The 20,889-nt window shown below is 37.7% G+C and overlaps 3 protein-coding genes across 3 annotated transcripts in view; 1 reads left to right on the top strand and 2 right to left on the bottom strand.

The window, feature by feature from the left end:
* The window catches only part of Cbr-ptp-1, a gene marked incomplete at both ends in the record, with an annotated part of 22,870 nt that extends 3,241 nt beyond the window's left edge, over nucleotides 1–19,629 (bottom strand). Inside the window, 16 exons of the mRNA XM_002641428.1 lie at nucleotides 808–1,092; nucleotides 1,149–1,424; nucleotides 1,472–1,559; nucleotides 1,617–1,845; nucleotides 2,510–2,810; nucleotides 2,861–3,045; nucleotides 5,432–5,612; nucleotides 7,965–8,067; nucleotides 17,055–17,207; nucleotides 17,287–17,400; nucleotides 17,843–18,069; nucleotides 18,117–18,363; nucleotides 18,418–18,544; nucleotides 19,027–19,243; nucleotides 19,288–19,404; nucleotides 19,492–19,629. Coding sequence (XP_002641474.1) covers nucleotides 808–1,092; nucleotides 1,149–1,424; nucleotides 1,472–1,559; nucleotides 1,617–1,845; nucleotides 2,510–2,810; nucleotides 2,861–3,045; nucleotides 5,432–5,612; nucleotides 7,965–8,067; nucleotides 17,055–17,207; nucleotides 17,287–17,400; nucleotides 17,843–18,069; nucleotides 18,117–18,363; nucleotides 18,418–18,544; nucleotides 19,027–19,243; nucleotides 19,288–19,404; nucleotides 19,492–19,629 — 2,988 coding nt within the window. The remainder of the gene's footprint in view (nucleotides 1–807; nucleotides 1,093–1,148; nucleotides 1,425–1,471; nucleotides 1,560–1,616; nucleotides 1,846–2,509; nucleotides 2,811–2,860; nucleotides 3,046–5,431; nucleotides 5,613–7,964; nucleotides 8,068–17,054; nucleotides 17,208–17,286; nucleotides 17,401–17,842; nucleotides 18,070–18,116; nucleotides 18,364–18,417; nucleotides 18,545–19,026; nucleotides 19,244–19,287; nucleotides 19,405–19,491) is intronic.
* Nucleotides 3,655–4,768, top strand: CBG09767 (the record flags this gene model as incomplete). The annotated part of the gene is made up of 4 exons (XM_002641430.1): nucleotides 3,655–3,710; nucleotides 4,147–4,221; nucleotides 4,270–4,365; nucleotides 4,657–4,768. The coding sequence occupies 4 exons, from the start codon at nucleotides 3,655–3,657 to the stop codon at nucleotides 4,766–4,768; spliced, it is 339 nt and encodes a 112-aa protein (XP_002641476.1).
* CBG09765 lies at nucleotides 12,536–13,539 on the bottom strand (the record flags this gene model as incomplete). Its single annotated transcript, XM_002641429.1, has 2 exons — nucleotides 12,536–12,587; nucleotides 13,406–13,539. 2 exons carry the CDS (start codon nucleotides 13,537–13,539, stop codon nucleotides 12,536–12,538), a joined length of 186 nt encoding a protein of 61 aa, XP_002641475.1.
* Nucleotides 19,630–20,889: the final 1,260 nt, after the last annotated feature.

The raw sequence follows: 20,889 nt of genomic DNA, 5'->3' as shown, positions 1-20,889 counted from the left end.
AATTTTCAAAGTCGATATTTTGACCCCAAACTTTGGCAAAATGTTTCCTATAATTTTCTCCAGTTTTCCACAAAGTTTCAGCCAGATTGGAACACTCTCCGAGTTTTCGCGGAGTTTTTTTTCCTTTTTTGCCGACTCCCTGAATAACCCCATTATGGGTCCAAGGGTCCAACACTTGGGTCCAAGGCAACGGGTCAAAAAACGCGCCCCAAATAACTTTTAGGCCAGAAGATTTTCTAGAAGAAATTTAATAATTTCAAATTTGACGTGGATTTGGACTATTTATTTTTAGTAAACGAGTTGCAACGCGTGACTTTTTCGCCCAACGTTTAAAAGTTTGATCCTCAGCCAAATAATTCAGCAGCGAATTTTTTCTTAAATCTCACGTTTACTGGGGCGCGATTTCTGCTTGGACCCAAGTGTGCTGGTACAAAACCCGTTGCTTGGACCCAAGTGTGCTGGTACAAAAAAGTCGGAGTCGTGGAAGAGAAATGCTGGTGGCCGTGGGTAAAGGTTCCATAAAGATAACTACCGTAGCCTCAAAATATTTTTTTTCAATTCTTTAACAATCAAAAAGTTTAATTTTTCGACTATTTTGATACCCAACAATCGAAAATTCAACGAAAAACAGTGACAAACGAAAAAATAAATTCTGAAAATAACACAATTTTCAGGTTACTGTAGTTGTCGTTATGGGACCTTCGGCCACCAGCGTGTCTCTCCCACATAAGCTGCAGCTCCAAGTTTTAAAAACAGTTTAATAGTTAATCCAAGTTTTAGACAGAATTCAAAGATTAAAAAACTCACAGGTGTTTGGATGAGCATCGCCCTCTGATCTCTCATTGTCCTTACAATATCCAATGGATAAACAGGTTCATTGGATTCGACAAGACAAGCAGCAGTCTCCATCAAAATCAACACTCCCGTCCTTCCAATTCCCGCTGAACAATGCACGACAATCGGATCCACGGATCCTTGACGCGCTTTTCGAACTTCGTCAACAAACTGAATAAAGTGTTTTGTATCATCTGGAACACCATGATCTGGCCAGGCAATGTACTGCATTTGCGTCACTCTTCTCTCTTCATTTGTCTTAAAAATTTAAAGAATTTTTGGTCAATTTCAAAATTAATTAATATTTAACTTACACTCCTATCTCGAACACTGAACTCTCGATAGCAACAATTTGGTGTCTGTTTATCTCTTATACACCTGATCATCAATCTACCGTACTCCTGTGTCTCATTCAATCTTGGCCAATACTGATGGCATTTCACTCTTCCTCGTTCCGTGATTGTAGTCAACATGACAATAGTCGTACATAATTGCTCCCAAACCATCAACCAAAAGTCTCCAGATGTATGAAGGAGTGGTCCTTGGCAGGCAATATATCGATTGATGATTCCAGAAGATGGAATTTCCATCTGAAATCGTTTTTATTGATTCCGAAACTTATATTTAAAAAACTTACATTCACAAAATTAGCATTGATATAATCTCCAGATCCAGATGTTTGAAGTATCACTCGAGTATCATCATAAGGACAAACATCTCGGTATCTGGAAATATAAATTAATTTTATTTAAATGTTTCTCATTGAATAGAATTCAACTCACCGATTTTTGCTTGCATTTGCGTTCAGTCTGCAGATATTCATTGTCAATCCAGGCTTTTTCCTATACAACATTTCGAACTGATCAACCACTTTTCCAGTTGTCAATGCATCACTCAATAATTGAAGTGACTGTGATAACTTATCAGATCTTGGCACTGAATCAGCAACTCTCGCTGGCTCCGGAACCATTTGACTGTCTGGCTCGTCGATTTCTTCACCCAATCGATACACTGGAAAGGAATGTGGTCGTGGGAATGGTGTCATCTCGAACTGGGTCATTTTTGAATTGGGGGAAAGATATGTTTATATAAGAGAAAGCTTCTGATAAAGTGAAACGAGAAGCAATATGATTCCTCAGTTATCAAAAAAATGAATGGGAGTAGTAGCTATGTAGGGAGAGAGGCAAAAATGAATCATATGCGTTCTAAACACGTCAATGACTCAACACTGAGGAAAATGATATTGCTATGTGAAAAGGATGAGTCATCGTATCACTAGGGAGACAAGTAGGTCCTCAAACAAGGCTGATTTCTCTTGTAGGTCAAAATATCGATTTTCAAATGAATCAAATATGGAGAATTTCATATTTACAATTTGGGTAAAAGAATTCCCTCTTTTGAAAATACCGTAAACACTCGAATAGAAGACGGTCCGTAACACTCGAATAGAAGACGGTCCTTTACATGACTTTTGAGCCCACATATCTCATTTCTCGTGAAAGATATCAAAACATGGTCAACTAACAAAATGTTTATCGTAATATCAAAAACAATTTATCAGTTGATCACTTTTTTATATTTTCTACAGGAACCGAGATATGGGTCAAAGTTTATGGATTAAGTGGCCTTCTATTAGAGGAAACACGGTATCTTTCCTCCTACTTGATCAACTCACCATTTGGCCGAATAGTCAAATGAAGCTCTCCTCCATTGGCTCCAGCTCTCGCGGACCTTATGAACTGAACAACATGATCATGAGACATTGTTGAAACATCTCGTCCATCAATAAATAACACTTGATCTCCTTCATTCAACCGTGGCTGACATTTATCTGCTGAACTGTTCGGTGCTACTCGCGACACAATCACTGGATAGTTTTGATCGGCACCTCCTTTTACATTGAATCCGAATCTTCCGTGTCTATCTGGCCGCATCTTTATCGTTACTACTTGATCTTCCCCTACTGGACTGCTTGACTGAAAATATAAGAGTTTATTGGCGGCAATTCAAAACAAGGAAAGCTCACTTTATTGCTTTGGGGAGATTTTCTGGATCTTGGGGGACTTCCACCGATTCCTGCTGATGCGAAGGATGAATAGCTGGCGACAGAGTTACGAGGACTAGAAGTGTTATATGATTGATTTGTGGGTGGAAGACCTCCTCGAGCAGATTTGGCAACTGCAATTCCAGATGACCGGGATATCGTTCCATCTGAAAGAAAATCAAAATTTAGTTTGGAAAATCACATGTGGATCGCGCAGAACACTATATGGGCGCATTGTGACCCATACTGTGAATGCGCGCATATAGCGTTCGTTATGCCCTCTATATGGGCTGGTGGTTGCTGGTGGGCGGTGGTGGGCGTCGAGTAAGCAGGGAAAGCATATGCCCAGTCCGTGCTCGCATATAGGTTCCATATTCCCTCAACATTCTAATCGAGTGCAAACCAAACTGTAAACTTCGATCCCATATATATCATTTCCTGTAAAAGATATCAGAAAATGATCAACTGACAAAATGTTTATTATAATATCAAAAACATTCTGTCAGTTAACAACTTTTTGATATCTTTCACAGGAACCCAGATAAATTAGCTCAAAGTTGAAAGTTAAAGGGGAAGGGGTGGATCATTCTATATTGTGTCTTCACGGAAACCTGATGGCATTTACAGAACATGTAAATGCTTTTTGCAGAAATAATAGCTTGAAACTCTTTTCTTGATATTCTCAGGATAAAATTTTTGGTTCCCTAAGAATTGTATTTATGACTGTTGACTATCGAAAAATAGTGTTATCGGGGAAAAGTAGTTAACCAAGACAGATGATCGGAAAACTTATACAGCTGCTGGATTTTAGGCTTGGAATTCCATTAAACTTGTTGGGAATTTTGTCTTTGAAAAGTTCAACATTTTCTGCAGGCTGTGTTGCGACGTTTACTCCAAAAAAACCTGTCAAAATCCGAATTTTATGTTACCATAAAATGCCCTTATGCTCTGTCTGCTTATTTTACATCACAATATTCTATATTTCCACATAAATCGGATTTTTTTGCCCATTTAATTTGGTAATTCCGCTGAAATAGTACACAACGACGCTCCGATATACCGCATCCCGCGTTGTTTACCGTAAATCTACACTCAGATTTTCGATGAATTTGCAGATATTTTTGCCTATTTTTATTCGATTTTCTTTGATTTTTTACGATTTCGCAGGTTTTTTTTACAAATTTTTCACTTGCGAACTCATTTTCATCGCTTCTAGCCGTTTTTCTCAGGTTTCTACACATAAATTCCTGAAGAAATAATTATTTTAGGCCCACCGATGGATTCCAACGCCTCGCATGTCTACCTAAAGCTAAAAACCAGAAGTTTTCTGCGGATAGCTACAGGTAAGAAACATGCATGACATTCAGTTTCTCACTGACTTCATTTTTCAGAAGCGGAGCTCAGAATTCGGTGACAACTAAACCCTTCACCGTCTCCACTGGCCACACGACAAGTGAAAGAAACAGCACCGACAGAATAACGAAAAGGTTAGCGAATTTTGTGTTTGAAACGCTCGAAAATAATTCGATAAAAGAACACCTGCGAAATTGTTTTGACTGAACTTGCAAAGAGCATTCTACTCTTGTTTCTATGACTCCAGTTCTTCGGAGCTTTCGAAACATGATGAAAAACGTGCCAACACGAAATTCAGCTCTCTCAATAAATCATGTATACGAATTTGCAAAAGCAGCTTCGTTTTCTAAGTAATAGGCTTGACAAATTTTCGCTGTGAATAAGTAAAACTATCGAAAATTTTCAAAATATATTCAGTTTTTCAGAAAAAAAACAACCAAGAGCAACTTCTCGATTGGACTTTCGTCTAATGGATATAAAGAGGGAGAAATGCGACGAAAATATCGAGTCCAAGGAGCCAGGAGACAAAAATGTTAATTTTTTATTTTTATGTTCTTTTCACTTCATTTTTTTGTCATTTTTATTAATTTTCAATAAATTTTTACTGGTAAACACTATTTTCAGTTCACAGAGAATATTAGGACCTGGGGGAGGGGAGGAATTGCTGGGCGGCGGCGTGGATCTTATATGCTTTAGTCGGCGCGTGGATCCTATATGCTCGCACGATGCGCCCCTATATGTTTCGTATTGCGAGCATATACGGCACCGCGCGATCCCATATAACGTTCCTCGCGATCCACCTGTGATACTGGAAATTGAATTTTTTGTGAAATTTTCGGGATACTAGTTTTTCAGGGTTTGATCTCAAATAGATACCTAATTTCACAAATCTTTTCCAATCGTGTCAAAATATTTTGAAACACCGTAAACACTCTAATAGAACGCCATCTCTAAAATTCAACTTGGAGCCCGTATATCTCGGTTCCTGTGAAAGGTATCAAAAAGTGGTCAACTGACAAAACATTTTTGATACTCTGATAAACATTTTGTTTGCTGACAACTTTTTGATATTTTTCACATGAACAGAGATATGTGAGCTCATAGTTGATGATTTGAGGCGCGTTCCTCGGTTCATGGTAGCTACAGATTTGGATCTTTAACGGTTTGGAAAATCAACAATTTGGAAAATTGAGAACTCACTCATATAGGGAGAGTAGTTAGTATTTGTCGTACTCGTTGGTTGTTGTGTTTGTGTCGAATTGGCATATCCATAAGCTGAATATCCACTTGTCGCTTTTCGAGATGCTCCATTCGGTGTTCCTGTCGTCGAAGGTCGTATCGAAGCGGTTGCATGAATTCCTGGTGATGTTGAGGTGCATGCCTGTAATTGTATAGTTCGTTTGTGGGATTTCGATGTTTCCAGTTTCTATCTCTTTATCCCCATTAGTGTTTCAAAATGATGTGGGGGCGAGGAAAGGAGCGAGAAGAGAGCGAGCACATGCTCTCGAATCTGTGTTTGTAAGGGGAAGGAAAGAGAGAGAGAGAGAATCGTCACTGTGAGCAGTCGCGCAAGACGTTTTTTTTCTCTCTCAAGAAAATAGAGAGACAACACACTGAAGAGACAACTAATTGACACATTTTTTCGGATTGAACATTATTGATTTATGATAAGGGAAGGAATTTTTAGAGGGATGGAATTTGGCACGTCCCAAAATTTTAATACGGTAAACACTCTAATAGAAGGGCCCCTAACTTTGGGTAAGTTTTTCTCAGTTCCTGTCGAAGATATGAAAAAGTTGTCAATTGATAAATTGCCTATCATAATATCAGAAGTGTTTTGTCAGTTGGCGTATTTTTGATATCTTTCATAGGAGCTGAGATAAAATGGCTCAAACTTGGGGCCCTTCTATTACAGGTTTTACGGTATGCTTTTCTTTACGAAGAAGAGTTATACTCCGAATGTTCAGATTATTCAAAACCACTGTTTCTTGTAATAATTGTTCTGGGATTCAAGACCAATAGCCGGAGAATAATTCAAAATGTTTTGATTGAAAAAAATCGTTAGGTTGATTAGATTGCAATATAAACTGTTTTCTAGAATTGAGTTTTCCAAACTGTACCTGTTTATTGAATCGCTTTATTGTCTCAGCGATATCAATTTTGCCTGGTGCGGCATTGACGCGAAAGGATACGGAATTACCGATGGGCATTCACCCTTTACGGATTTCAGAAATCAGCTTAAGAGGTCGATGATGATGATGGATCGGCAGGGAAGAGAGAAATGTCAAGAAGAAGAGAACTCTTTTCTCTTTTTTTTTTCTCTACACAATTAGTACAGGTGAGAGGTGTAGAGAGATTCAGAGGTAAGAGAGAAAGAAATGGATTTCTGGTAGAGTAGAAAAAAGAGCTCTTCCTTTTTCTCTCTGTCTTTCTCTCTGGGGTTAGAGAACTGTGTGTGTATGCTCAACCGACAGTACCTTCTTTCCCTCCCGATCTGTTGCTGCTCTATTCTCTCGATTCTCTAATCTCTACATGAAACGCAGAGATTTGCAGCATGGCGCCGCCGAAACCGGACGGAACTCCCGAAGCTTCAGGCGGAAGAATCGGAAAAGAGAGAGAGAGAGAGAGAGAGAGAGAGAGAGAGAGAGAAAAAGAGAGCTTCAACAGGCAATACAGTAAGTGGGGTGCCTTGTGCTTGTTTTTCATGATTTATTTCTGTTCGAGAGTGTGAAAAAGAGCAGATAAGTCGACTGTATATCTTCTGAAATTGAATCCTGTCTTTTTTGAAATTAATTTCGAAATATATCCAATGAAATATGTTATGAGATACTTTCTGTGAAATGGTCAGTTTTTGATTCCGAGTTTTCGGGCCTAAATATACCGCATTTCCTCTAATAGACCACCCGAACTAACATCTTTGAGCTCAATTATCTAGTTTTCTGAAAAAAATATCAAAAACTAGCCGTTTTATTAGATTGTTTACGGTATACATTATCAAGGTAAGATTTAATATATAAGTCTAGACTTCGAGTTTCTACAATTGATATACTAATAAAGAAACAGTTAAAGTTTTCGAATTAATCATAATTTCAAACTTCTAGAATTTACAAGAAACTAACTAGCTGGCGCGCCTTTGGGGTGTTTTCGTCTGACTCATCTTTCTCAATTAAAAAATATCAATGATTTTCAGAAGTTCGGAACTGAATTCGCATCATGTTTGAAAGATTTCGATTTCATCTATTCTTTTGAATTTTTCCCTAGTAGTCTCATGATTTCTTCAATCACAAAACACTATTTCAGCTAAATAGAAGGTACACTTTCTGCATTTCTTCCTCCAATGGTCATTGGAAGGAATCAGATGTTCAAAGAACTACAGTTCACGCAACTGCTCTTGATTTCCGATTACTCTCTACTCGATACCACATCAGTACTGTGTATTTGTGTGTAAACACCAAAACTCTTTTTCCCTTCTATGTATTTTTTCTCTATTTTCATTAGTTTTCAAAGGTTCTGAACGGCTTACGCGAGAGATAGGTAGATAAAAATAGTTATGTATTCTCCTCGTTGAATTTTACACCTTCCAAGCTTTTCGAACCCATTCCATTATCACCTCAAAATGAGAAAAAGAAAAAGAAGAAAGCATAAAAATGTTCTCATAAAATTGTGGAATTGGGAGCAGCTGCATAGATCGAAGGGATCGCATTTTTTGAAAAGTATTAAATATAAAACGCACCATGCTCGGTGTCCAACTCTTCTCGTCACAACTTTCTTGTGTTCCGTAGTATATCGCCTCTTTGCTGAGACGTTGCTGACGAAGGGACGGTGCAGATGATTCGCTGAAAATGAATAGAATATTAAGGAATGAATTCATTATGTGATGATGTGGAGGGTGTGATGGGTGAATTGTGAAGGATTTGGGTCAGAAGATTTTTTAGAGGAGGCTTGACACTGTACACATCTACATAATCTGTATTCGTTTGAGGCAACAGACACTCTTCCATCTTTTTTCCCTCTTTCCGCAATAGAGATTCTACTAAAGAGGCGACAGAAGGAGAGTAAGAAGTGTCCGAAAAGAAAGTTTGAAGGGGAGAAAAAGATGTTGGTAGAAGTATTCTGAACAAATAACGAGGACGTAGTGGCCAGGTTGTATTGTATAGTACTCTAATAACCATGATGCAGATTTATAAGTCACAGGAATATTGATCCGGGGGTTCAACTTGACTAAAAAGCAAGGAAAATGTTCTGATTAGAATTCCGAAAAAGTGAAAGTTTTACATTTTGAAGAAACAAATCAATTGGTCCAATAAAGCTAGAACTGATTCTATCTCATATAAATTTTTCTTCTAGAAATCGAATGACAGCCACCGAAGTTACATTGAATTTTTTAGAACTTTCAGGACGGTCTGTCTCGATTTCTAGTGGCAATCACATAAACATGAATTATTTTAAAGCTAATTATAACTCTTTTAAAGCTACAATTATCGTATTTCCTGTAATAGAAGACCACGCACACTGTCAACTTTAAGCTCAATTATCTCGGTTCATATGAGAGGTATCAAAAATTTGTCAACCAATAAAATATTGGCGATATTATAATAAATAATTTATCTGTTGACACACTTTTGATATCTTGCATAGGGATTGAGGTAATTGAGCTCAATCTTGACAGTGTGATTATTCGGATTTTCAAGACGGAGCGTCTCAATTTCTGATGGTCCCTCCAGAATATGAAAAATGTTTCAAGCTAATAAGGAAAATTAACAAATTCCAATTCTAGGAAGGATATCAAAAAGAAAAAGAATGAAGCATTCTCGTTCCATTCGACACAATAATCCGTTGGGGCATATAGAGGCGTCCACACAGAAAAAAAACCTGCGCGGCTCAATACTGTCAGCTCTTTTCTTTTCATTTACCATTCTCCACCTGAGGCCCGTATCAAACTGCTATTCAATCTGCGATCTACTCAAATCCAACACTATTTCGTCCTTTCAAAAAGTAACCGGTCTGAGCACAGAGGGCGCCACAGGCGGTTTTCGAGAGTATCGAATTACGGTTACGCTTGAGAAATATACAGACAGCATGCGGAAAGCCATGCGGAAAGTGGAGAAAAGAGGAGAACAAAATAGAGAAGTGAATTATATCCATAGGTTGGCATTAAACGTTCCGATTGAATTGGTTTGGGAAGTGCGAACGATATCTTTGTTCCTTGGTATTAGTTTTAAAGTTGATGAGTAGTTGTCATTGGGGAAAACTGACAATGAAGTGGGACATGACACCTGACAAGATGTGTTTCTCAGAAGTTAAAGTTACAAGTATCGAGTTTCGGAAAAATATATTGTCCAGCACAAATCGGCAAATCTAAAATAAGTTGCTCCACACAGAGCAGGTCTCCTAAATCTTATGAAAACATGAATTTCGGGATCTCAAACAAAAAATTGCAATTCAAAAACCAAATTGAACAAATCAATAAATACTTAGCTGATAACAGATCTACCGTATTCCCTCCTATAGAAGCCCATCCAATCTGTGAACTTTGAGCTTAATTATCTCGATTCTCGTGGAAGATATCCAAAAGTTGTCAACTGATAAATTATTTATCATAATTTCACCAATATTTTATCAATGTTCAGTATTTTCATATCTTTCACAGGAATCGAGCTCAAAATTGACGGTTTGGGTTATCTTCTTTCAGAGGAAGTATGTATATTTAGGAGTTTCTTAGAAAATTGGGTTGACCTAAATGAAACAAAAATTAGAACAGAAAATTAGGAAATTTTCAAAACCACAGCGCTTACTCTTAGTACTAGTTATTGGATAAAATGGAACCTATCCAAAACAAGCGACGAGGACAAGTACTCGTACATTTTACCAGTTCATCCGAAACGATTCGTGATGATTCAACCCTATCCCGAGGTTATAATTACCCTTTGTCATATTCCGATAGTATTTTCCAAATCGTTCTCTGTTCTCCCTTTTCCGATGCCCTTGCCCCTTCCGAACTCAATTTCCCAAAATCGTTCCTTCCCCATTTTTTTGGTGCTCTCGGTTTCCGTTTAGGCATTTTTTGCCGACGTAATATATTTTTGTGGCGAGGGATGGAAGAATGTTTTATGCATGTGTACATAGTGAGATGGAAACGAAAAAAAGCATATGGGGAGGCGAAAAAAAGAACTGAAAATTGGACTTTTCCGCTTCTAGTACATTTACATGTTTCCTCCAGGTACTCCAATTTTAAATCAAAGCTCAGAGGGTTTTGGGAGTGGTTGAGAAGGTTAAATTTGTCATGAACAGCTTCTTATCTTATCAGGTAAAAAGGAAAGAAAACCGTTACGATTTTAGTGATGTAAAAGAAAAAAAAATGAGGAATAGAAAAGAGAGGTTTTGAGCAAATATTACCAGTGGTTATTATAGGTATGATTTATATATTTGAACGTTTTACTTTTGGGAGCAAACACATTCGTAGGAAGTTCCCAGACTGTAGAGAAAGAAGTTAACTTGGAAAACAAAATCTTGGAATTCCACATACCGTATCCTTCTTGGGTGCGGGGGCATATTTCTGGCTGTGCGAACTACAGTAGTCGTGCCATATTTGTCGGCAACCCAAGGGCCCACAGCGAATTTCAGCATTTTCAGAGAGTAATTCTAGAGACAACCAACAGTCAGATATTGACAGAATGAGTCGTATGGAGCCCACAGACAGCAGCTCTTTGAATTTACAGCTGCATCATGTTGTTGCAAGCATTTGGCCCGTGGAATGAGAGAGAGAGTGTGTAGGTTGAAGAGAATTAGAATGAGAGGGCGTGGCTTCGAGGGAAAAAGAGGGAGGAGGGAAGAGGAAGAAGAAGAAGAAGAAGAGGGCAGTCAATCAGATGGAAAAGCTGGACGGGTGGGATGGGAAAGAAGAAGACAAAAACTGATTGTTGTTTGACACTGGAAGAGAAAAACCGAAGATGCGAAGAAGCGGAAGAAGAAGAAGGCGTCAGCTGTTGCTTTTTCAATTTTGTATAGTGTTTTAGGCAGTTACTGATCGGTTGGAATGGGCCACCTTTTCAGCATAAATGCTTGAATACGTGTTATTCTGGAGACAATGTTTAAGAGTGAGACGATGATTTGAGATCGGAAGAAGAAGAAGAAGCTGGAGAAGAGGAAGAAACAGTGGGAGGAGAAAAAAGAAGCAAAAGAAGAAATTTGATATGGTATCTAGAACTGCGAAAAAATCAGAGATTAAAATAAAACTTTGAGACTTCTGAATTGATTTCAAAGGTTCAAGGTTCTGAAAAGAACTTGAGATTGTAGACATTCTGAAATGTAAGACTCGGTTTCTACAAGCCAGATCTCAAAATAGTTTTCGAAAAAAATATAAACCGAGCGTTTGAAAAATTATGATATATACAGCGTTTGAAAAATTATGATATATACATTTAAAATACTTCCAAAAGAAACCAACTTATTCTTAGAAGGGAACCTTTTAAGTTGGCCCTCTAATTTGCATAAACTGACTTCACAGGATGAAAGAGTATATTTGAAAACCTCTACAACTGTTTTCAAAATCTGCTTAAACCTCAAAAGTGCTGAAATTTCACTACTCTAGAGGTTTCTTAAGCAGGTTTTGAAAACGGTTTTATAGGTTTTCAAACATGCTCTCTCATCCTGTGAAGTCAGTTGCGAATTAGAGGGTCAACTTAAAAGGTTCCCTTGTTAGAAAAATAAAACAAATAGCAATTTTGACCCGATGAGATACCGTAATCCCTGCAATAGAAGAGCCCACTCAAACCGTCAACATCGAGCTCAATTATCTCAATTCCTGTGAAAGATATAAAAAAAGTTGTCAACTGATAAATTGTTAATTAAAAAATCACAAACATTTTATCAGTTGACAAATTTTTGATATTTTTCATGGGAGCCAAGATAAATTAGCTCGAACTTGACAGTGTAGAAGAACCCTTCTATTACATGGTTTACGGTAGATTAACTAAACTTCTTTAAAATTCCTTGCGATATTAAACGCCCTTCTATCACAGGTCCCAGACCGATTAACTAGAATTTTGAATTAGGGGTTATTTTTCTTCCATTTTTTGTTATTTTTGGGTATGTCTTCCTCATTTGGATCTCTTCCTTCAGTTGTTTTAAAAATAACAGCAATCTTCTTTTACGGCTTCCTCTCCCATTTATTGAATAAAACAATTAATGCATGCTTTCCCAAACCCTTCTTTGCCATTTCCACTAATTCTAATGATCCCACATATAGGGAGACCCCGTTGTTTACCTGTTTTGCCTCTACCACCCCCGGACCACCCCAACGGATTATGTTGCCTTTTTCGGGATAGATACGAACGAAATTGAATACCACCTCCTGCTGGGAAATGGGGTTCGATTGAGCAGAGGAAGAGGAGGAAGCCTGTGTGGTGGGGGTCATAAATTGGTGGTTGGAAGGGAAAGGTGCTTGACCGATTCACTATCTGTTTTCTTCTATATTTTCCTATCATCATCACCAACCACTTTACACCTAAAGGTGTTCGGGAAGTGAAAGAGGTAGTGAGAGATCCTTGTGAGAGGAAGAGAAGCTTTTTGCTCCAGACCTCTTTTATTTGATTTCCTTGGGACCTTGAGCCCACCCTCAACTTGTCTTTTTGGCTTTACGATCAACTTTGCGTTTATCAAAAAATAGAAGGATGTGTGGTCTTCTGTGTAGTAGGGGATCTTCCCCATGGGACATATTTACACATGTAAAAACGAATATGAAAATAGGGAGAAGAGGAAATAGGGAGAAGAAAAGTGCAATTGGAGGGTGCAATTGTCCACAGGAAGAAATTTTTCAAAGAAAGAACGAGAAGAAAAAAGTTGCTCATTAGAATTCAATATGAGTGAAGCGCCCCGTCAAGAGAAGCAAATGCTAAAAAAAGATGAAAGTGTTTCCAAGAATCCGCGCATAATGAATTCTGAGTAAGAGAAACAGGAGTCAAATAAGAGATTGTGTATACAAATTTTATGAAAAAAAGAAGGAAAACTAGGAAACATTTTTTCATTTGACGAAGATCGTCAGATGAAGAAATCAATGTTTTCATTAAATTTAATTAAACAAATGGAAAACTGGAAAAAAGATGAACGACCGCCAAATAAACCTAATTTAAGAACCAAGTGGAACTAAAGAATGATCAGAAGATCCAAACATACCGAAACGCTCTGGGTGGCACTTTCTCATCGAAATCCTCTCGTTCCTGACATGTGGCCAATGTAGCTGTCCATACATTGACACATAATCCTTTAAGTTTAAGGCATGCTTTGCCAACGAATGATGGCACTTCCATTCGGGCGACAATGTTCGGAGAAGAAGCTTTAGAAGAAGGGTTTACTCCTTTTTCGGTTCGTTTCTGGACATGAGGTCGGCTGAAGGTTTGGAAAAGTGAGGAAAAACGGAAAGGATACGAAACGAATTCAGAAGCAGATAATAATCAAGAAAAAATGAGAGAAGAGAGAAGTTAGGGAAAAGTGAAATGTGAAGAGAAACTCTTAATCAAGGTATTGGAGTTTTTATAAAAAGGTTGTCAACTGAGAAATTGTTTATCATAACATCAAAAGTGCTTTGTCAGTTGAGACGGTTTTGATGTCTTGGACTGGACTTGAGATAATTGAGGTGAAACTTCACAGTATGGCTTATGTATTCTTTTTTTATTACAGGTTTTGCGGTATTTTGGTGAAATACTTTTGAATAAAAAGTCATTATTCAAAGTTAAAAAAGTCAACATTTTTTAAAATTCTGATTTATAAATCTATATAGTGAAAATATAGTGAAAATATAGTGAAAATTACTATATAGTGAAAATTTTGATAAACGCAAACGACTATATAGTGAAAATTCTACTTTTCAAAGTATTGGGTTTACTGGAAAAGAAAAAGAAAAAAAAGAATAAAGATTAGTCTATTTGAATGTTCCAAGATTCGAAAACCCGAAGAATTTCCAAAAAGGGTCTCATTCTCGTACAAATAAAACTATTCTCAGGAAAATAAAGCGTACTTTTCCCGAGAATCCATCAAGATCTAAAATCGGGAGTACAAAACATGAAGAATCCCATAAAAGCAAGTACTAACAATACGGTCTAAAACAAATCTTGATGGAAACAAGAGCGAGAGAAAATGAAGAAAGACATAGAAAAATAATGAAAAAAGAAAATGGTTTTCGCGCATACCAACCGACCTGTCTCTCATTTTCCCTCAATCTCGTGTGCCGTTCAGGGTCGTTGGCCTTTCAAAAAATGAATAGGATGAGGGACGAAAAAACGAGAGAATAGATGACGTAAAGTGGACACAAGGTGCCTGTGTTGACTGTCAAGGCAACGGTCATTAAGGATACATCGTCGAAAAGCATCAAAATGCGCTTATGAGGTCAATTGGCAGCATTCGGATTTTGATATGAATGGGGCACAAGGGGTCCGAGAGGATGACCCACATGAGAAAATCCGTAATAGATGAAAATGATGAGATGAAAGACGAAAAGTACTAGTGGATATGAATTTGTCAAGTGGAATGGACGGTATGGAGATGAAGAAGAAGAAGCAAGTTGAAAAAGGCATTCTAATTGTAGGGGTGTGGTCGGCAGCAAAATGGGAGGAAAAGCCGAAAATGGTAGGATACGGTGCGAAGAGACACAGAAAGACCAACCCGACGACATAAAACTTTTTTGCTATACTTTTACTCCATCTACAAAAGTTGAAAATACAAAGAGAACGAGAATTATTCTCGGTAATAACATGGATTTAGTAGTAGGAGAAATCGATGGGAGTTAGAAATGTTGATTCACTTATTATTCTCCAGTAGCTAATTGTCCAGTTATTGTAGATTGACAAAATCGAGGACTTGTATTATTTATAAAGAGGGTGTGTTTTGGAAGAAAAAAAATTGAATTGAATTCAGTTGAGTCACAGAAACTTCAATGAGAACTACCGACTACAATGGTTTGTTTTAGTCAGCATTTTTTTTTGAAATAGTCCAAAGATATTTGAGAGTTCAAATTACCTATAATAGAACAACTCTCATCCTGTCAAGTTTGAGCTCAGTTGACCAATTTTTGATATCTCTCAAGGGAACCGAGATAAATTGACTCAAAATAAAACGTTAGGGGTCGATCAAATACAGGCTTTACGGTAGGTTGTGAACGAGATCAAGTATTTTCTTCAAGCATTGTGAATTTCTCGTCAAGTTTTGGCCGAATTTAAAAACAAGCCCCCTTTGAAAAGGGGTTTCAAAAACTGGACATCTAAAGGAAGAAGAGGTTCTTAACTACTAAAAAAGTACTTTCCGTTCCTCTTAAAGGTCAGACGACCAGACAAAAGAGAACTATAAAATTTGCAGAAGATGAGTCAAAAACAAAAAGGAAGGGAACCCCACCAACGTGGATGATTAGCGACCTCATCGTTGTCTTGTGACACAAAAGGTACAACAAATTGGAGAGATGGAAGAAACTGGTTTTCCAGTAGTGAAAGGCATGGAATAGTATAAGGGAAAACGACTACAGAATTCTCCTAAGAAATATGGAAAATATGGAAAGTTTCAATAAAAGGGCACCTCGAAAGATAAATGAAAAGACACGTTTCCGGTTCACGAGAAAAGCTCACCGACGAAGAAAAACGAATCAAGGAGAGTGATATGACAGGCAGGCAAAGCAAAAATGTTGATAATGACAGGACGCCCGGATGGATAAATAAACGAGCCACCGCTATCTCATTGATCTCCTATATTTCATTCCCGGATCAAGGTGCGGAAGAAATTATTTTGTGGAGGAGAACTGGGATTTCAAAAAAAAATTGGACACATTTTCGAATTTGTTGCCAAGATACATATAGGGTTGACAGGCAGATTGGACTGTGCGAAAAAAGGCGAGAGCCGACTCAGAACCACACCGACAAACAACCGTTTATGTGTCTATGTGTATTTATGTATTTGGAGTAGAAAAAACGAGAAAAGACAGCACTTTAGTGAGACTCACCATTTTTTTTGTGCTCATTCTTTACTTTTCCGGTCAGCCAAAAAAGGTGTCGGAAAGCGATAGGTGTGAATGGATCTTTAGAAAACTACAAGCCTCATCACATGCTAAATAATGAAGGCTCGTGATTGCGTCTAAGCCTAATAGGATTTTTTGGGTATGTGGGATATGGAATAAGTCTATCTGTTGGAGTATGATCTAGAAACTTTGTCTGAAGCATATCAAGTGCAAACCGTTATCATAAGAGGAATTTAATTAAAGGCGTTGAGATACAGTAAAACTTGTAATAGAAGCATGTTAAAAGTTAGAGAGCCCTTCTATTACAGGTTTTACGGTATTTGAAATTGCTGATAAACTAAATAGTAGCTTACAATTAGTCACACCAATTAAGAAACACAAGGAACAGCTTCATCAGAACCAACAACTAAGTCAAACAAGATTGCCGCTCATCACCTCGTTCTAGACGCTGTTCGTTTCCGACGCATTTTGTCTGACGCCTTCTTTTTTATTCGATTGATTGGTTGCATAAGAGCGAATAAATTGTGTGATGTGATGATACTATCAGAAAAAAAAAGATGGTCGGAAAAGAGAAATTTTCCAGAGTGATTGATGATAGTGAATATCGCGGCCTCATAAAAAACTAGTAGATACAACGAAAGAGGTGCCAAAGCTAAAGTTATTGTCCTCCCGTCTCTGACCCGTCGAGAGGATGCTCATAAACAACTCGTAGTAGTAAAACAAATATGACCAAAAGAGAGTACCCGCAACTTGATACAAACGGGAAGTTTCTCGACTTCTACATACTAATTGGATATCTGAGATTGAGAGTGAAAGAGGGCGTACCTATCTGTGGCGTAGTCTCGAGTGCGTCTTGGGGAGAGTGGTGTGATGAGGGGAGCACATACGACGGCGCCATCCGATGCGTAGCCGAGTGCATCTGATGAGTCGGTGTCGTGACGAGCGGAACTCAACAGACGACGTGCCAACAGTTGACCACTGTGAGATAGCATGCGATATTCAAGGGGAGATGTGTGATGTGTGCGGGGAATGAGGACAAATCAGTTATGAAACTAACCTGGATGGGAGTTCTGGAGAATCTGTAGTCGTGGTGTTGGTATATCGAGATGAGTCAATAGATTGGGTGTTTCCAGAAAAGGTGGATCGAAGGAAGGAAGATTTTGATAGACTTCTGAAAAAAAAATGTTGGAAGGAAGCTTATTGCTCTGCTTTAATTTCAATGCAGATTGCGGCCGAAAATTCGAGGGTGGGCGGAGCTTACGTCCGGTAGCAAAATCTTTAAAGGAGCATTTAAAGGAGCATGTATTTATATATATTTTTTTACTGGCTTAGGTTTTTGATTTTTCGATAGTTTCCTTTGTTTCTATTCATTTTTTTGAGAATCACAGATTCTGTAAAAAATTCAAATCGATAAAATTTATCGACGAACCGAAAAAAAAAACTATTTGTCAAAGATTGTTTTCAGGTAGTTTTTTCGCAATTTGTTGGATTTCTGTGAAAAATAGATCGAAATCGACGAAATTTATAGAAAAATCGAAAAAATGCATGTGACTTTAAGGATTTCGCTACCGGACCTGAACTCCGCCCACATTTTCAAACGAATGTGTTCTTACCTATGAAAATTCCGATGTCCTGCTGACTTTCGATGTTCATTTTCTTCCAATGTCTGATACTCCGTCCTTCCACTGTATCGAAATTTTGAGCCAAAATTAAAAACTTTCCTTTGTGGGGTCTTTGGGGGAGCCTTCAATCGGAAAAACGTATGCTGTTCGATACAACATTTCCATAAAAGTTTACAAGTTTTCGCTGACATAATATTGAACACTATGTTCGTTTCGCTCTGAAATCATTCAAGTTTTCAATAAAGTTTCTGTTGAAAATACTTACAATTCCTTCTTCGTTGGCCACCAAAACTTGAAATTGTTTCTTCTTAAAGCTAAGTTTCCGAATTCTTGCCCATGCATATTCATCCATTTTTATTCCGTCATGAAATACTTTGATTCCAACTGCGCCTACTCCAATTTCGATTAGCAGATTGTTGGCATCTCGTCCGTCGTAAACATCCATCCCGTACATTTCAAGACGTCGAGCATGGTCAAGGAAATTTTGCTCCGCGATATCAGGAGTTTGGCCACTGAAATATAATTTTTGAAGGGATCTCAAAGGTTCAAAAATTTTAAAAACCTACATATGAAGTTGATGAAGTTCAGCTACCCGATCGGAAAAATCGTCAGGAAGCGTAGCAAATTGAATCTTATAACAGAGACATGCCCTCGACATACCATGGGTTTTCTCCTCAAAGTCACCGACCTCCACTGAAAATTCAGAATATGAATAAATAAAATTGCAGAAATTACACTATCAGCTATTATCCTGTGATTCACTATTATCCTGTGATCAACTATTGTCCTGTGAAGAACTATTATCCTGTGATCTAAAACATTTTCTTGTCTTGAATTCAACTAATTACTAACTCGGTTTTTCCTCCATCTTCCATTTACTACAAATGTATGTCCCTGTTATACTCCTAGATTCATCTCCTAGATTCATCTCCTAGTTTCATAGACATTTCACGTGTTAGTGGTTTTCTCCCCTTTGTTGAAAAATAAATAAGTTAAAAAAAAAAAATTAATCAGAGATATCAAAAAGTGGTCAACTGACAAAATGTTCATTATATTATCGGATATATTTTGTCAGTTGATCACTTTTGGGTATCTATCACAGGGGCTCTTCTATTACAGGTTTTACGGTATTTGTTTTCGTTTCTTCCAATACAATTTGCAAAGAAAAAACTTACCTTGTACTACATAACTAGCTAATAGAGCAAGTGATCCTTCGTTACATGGTAATTTTCCTTCTTCTAAATTCTGCCTGACTTGCTGATAAAATTGAAACCTTGTAAACTCGTCGCGAAGACGATTCGGGTCTCGTACGAAGAATTTCACTCGGAAAAATAGATGATATGGCGGACACACCATCTGCTTCCGCAAGTTTTTTGATGGATCCAGCCATTTCTGGAATTTATGAAATTTAGCTATTTTGAAAATCAAAAACGAACCTTCTGTTGTGTACTTGAGCTATCGACAGCGATGAAAACTAATCCGAAATAGTCCCTTTCGATGATTTCCAAATAGTTGAACACCTTTTCCAACAGAACTATTCCAAGGGAATTCTTCTGAAAATAAAACCATTATTCTAATCGAATGAAAGTGTTGATCAATCTTATTTGAATAGAATCTGAGAAACTACAACGATGTCTTACCTCTATCTCAAAATGGAACGAAGTGCTATCCAAGAATGTTACAGTACACCTGATCTGATTTGGGGGCGGAGACTTGACGGGTGCCTGACCGATGGCCTCCGTTCGCTGTACATCATAACTATTTGAGCCAAGACGCATTTCTCCTATGTCATTATGGAGAAACGAGAAGATGATAGAAGGACGACGACAGACGACGGCTTCTGCGAAAAAAAACAAAATGATGATGAGAGGAAAGAAGAACAGCAGAAAGGAAAAACAAAAGGGAGAGCCAAAAGATAGTGTTCCAGGGGATGAGGTCAGCTGAGAGAGGAGAAAAACCAATTTGCTGCTCAATTTATAGTTTTTTTTTGTTTGGGAGGAGAGAAGGACCAGAACAGAAACAGACGGGACGACAAAGGGGAAATAAATAGAAAAGTGAGGGTGGAGAAATTGAAGGAATGAAAAACAGATGAATGGAAATGGGGAAAAGAGGATGAGAGAGTGGTCATTTGAGAGATAAATCCATGGAAAGGAAGAGACAGAAGTGCAACATGATGCTTAAATGAAAAAGGAAATGAAAATTGAAAGTGTGGGGTCAGTTTAAGAAATGAGGAGATGTGAGGTATCAAGAGATTTCTGGATCTGTGAACAAATGAAATCGGTTTCCGGGAAAGAAAATGAATTAGAAAGCGTGAGATTTTGAGAATTCTTGCAAAACGTAAATCGAAGAAGAAGTAAGAAGTTTAGGTTCAATTTTTTCGTACTGAACACTCCAGTAAGGAAATCTCCGAGTTTGTATTATAGTTCAAATCAGAAAAGATTAATCAGAAAATTGTTAAAAGTAAATTGTTTGCTAAAAGTTTGGACTGGGTCGTTCAAAAGTTTCTCTAGAAATTGAAACTTTTATTATGCTGGTTCAAAGAAATCGGAGATATGGAAGAGAAACTCAGGTAGCCGTTGCTGAAGGTCTCACAACGAAAACTACAGTAACTTACAAGTATTTTTGTTTTCAACATTTCGTTCTTGTTTTGCTGATTTCTGTCGATTTTTTTGCTATTTCTCCCCCAATAAATCGGAAATTTAGTAGCGAGGAAATTAACTGGAACGTACAGGAAAAGAGAAAAAACCCAGAAAATAAACCATTTGTAGGTTACGGTAGTTGTCGTTATGGGACCTTCGGCCACCGGCGTTTCTCTTCCACTGCTTGGATTTTTTGTATCATTTAGTAGTAAAGCATTCAGAGCTCACTAAAACCAGCTCAAAATGCAACACTTTGATTCTAACTTCTCCGAATTTCGGAATAATTATAGGTTCTGAATCAGTGCAAATGACTTCACCATTTTCCATGAAACCCGAAACTACTGTCCAAAGAAAAGCGAAAAAAGTGGAAAAAAAAGTGAAAGTCAGTTTTTAGCTTCA

Source organism: Caenorhabditis briggsae, assembly GCF_000004555.2.
Source record: "Caenorhabditis briggsae complete genome, chrIII, whole genome shotgun sequence".
In the NCBI taxonomy this organism is placed as follows: domain Eukaryota; kingdom Metazoa; phylum Nematoda; class Chromadorea; order Rhabditida; family Rhabditidae; genus Caenorhabditis; species Caenorhabditis briggsae.
This window is presented reverse-complemented; position numbering and strand designations above follow the sequence as displayed.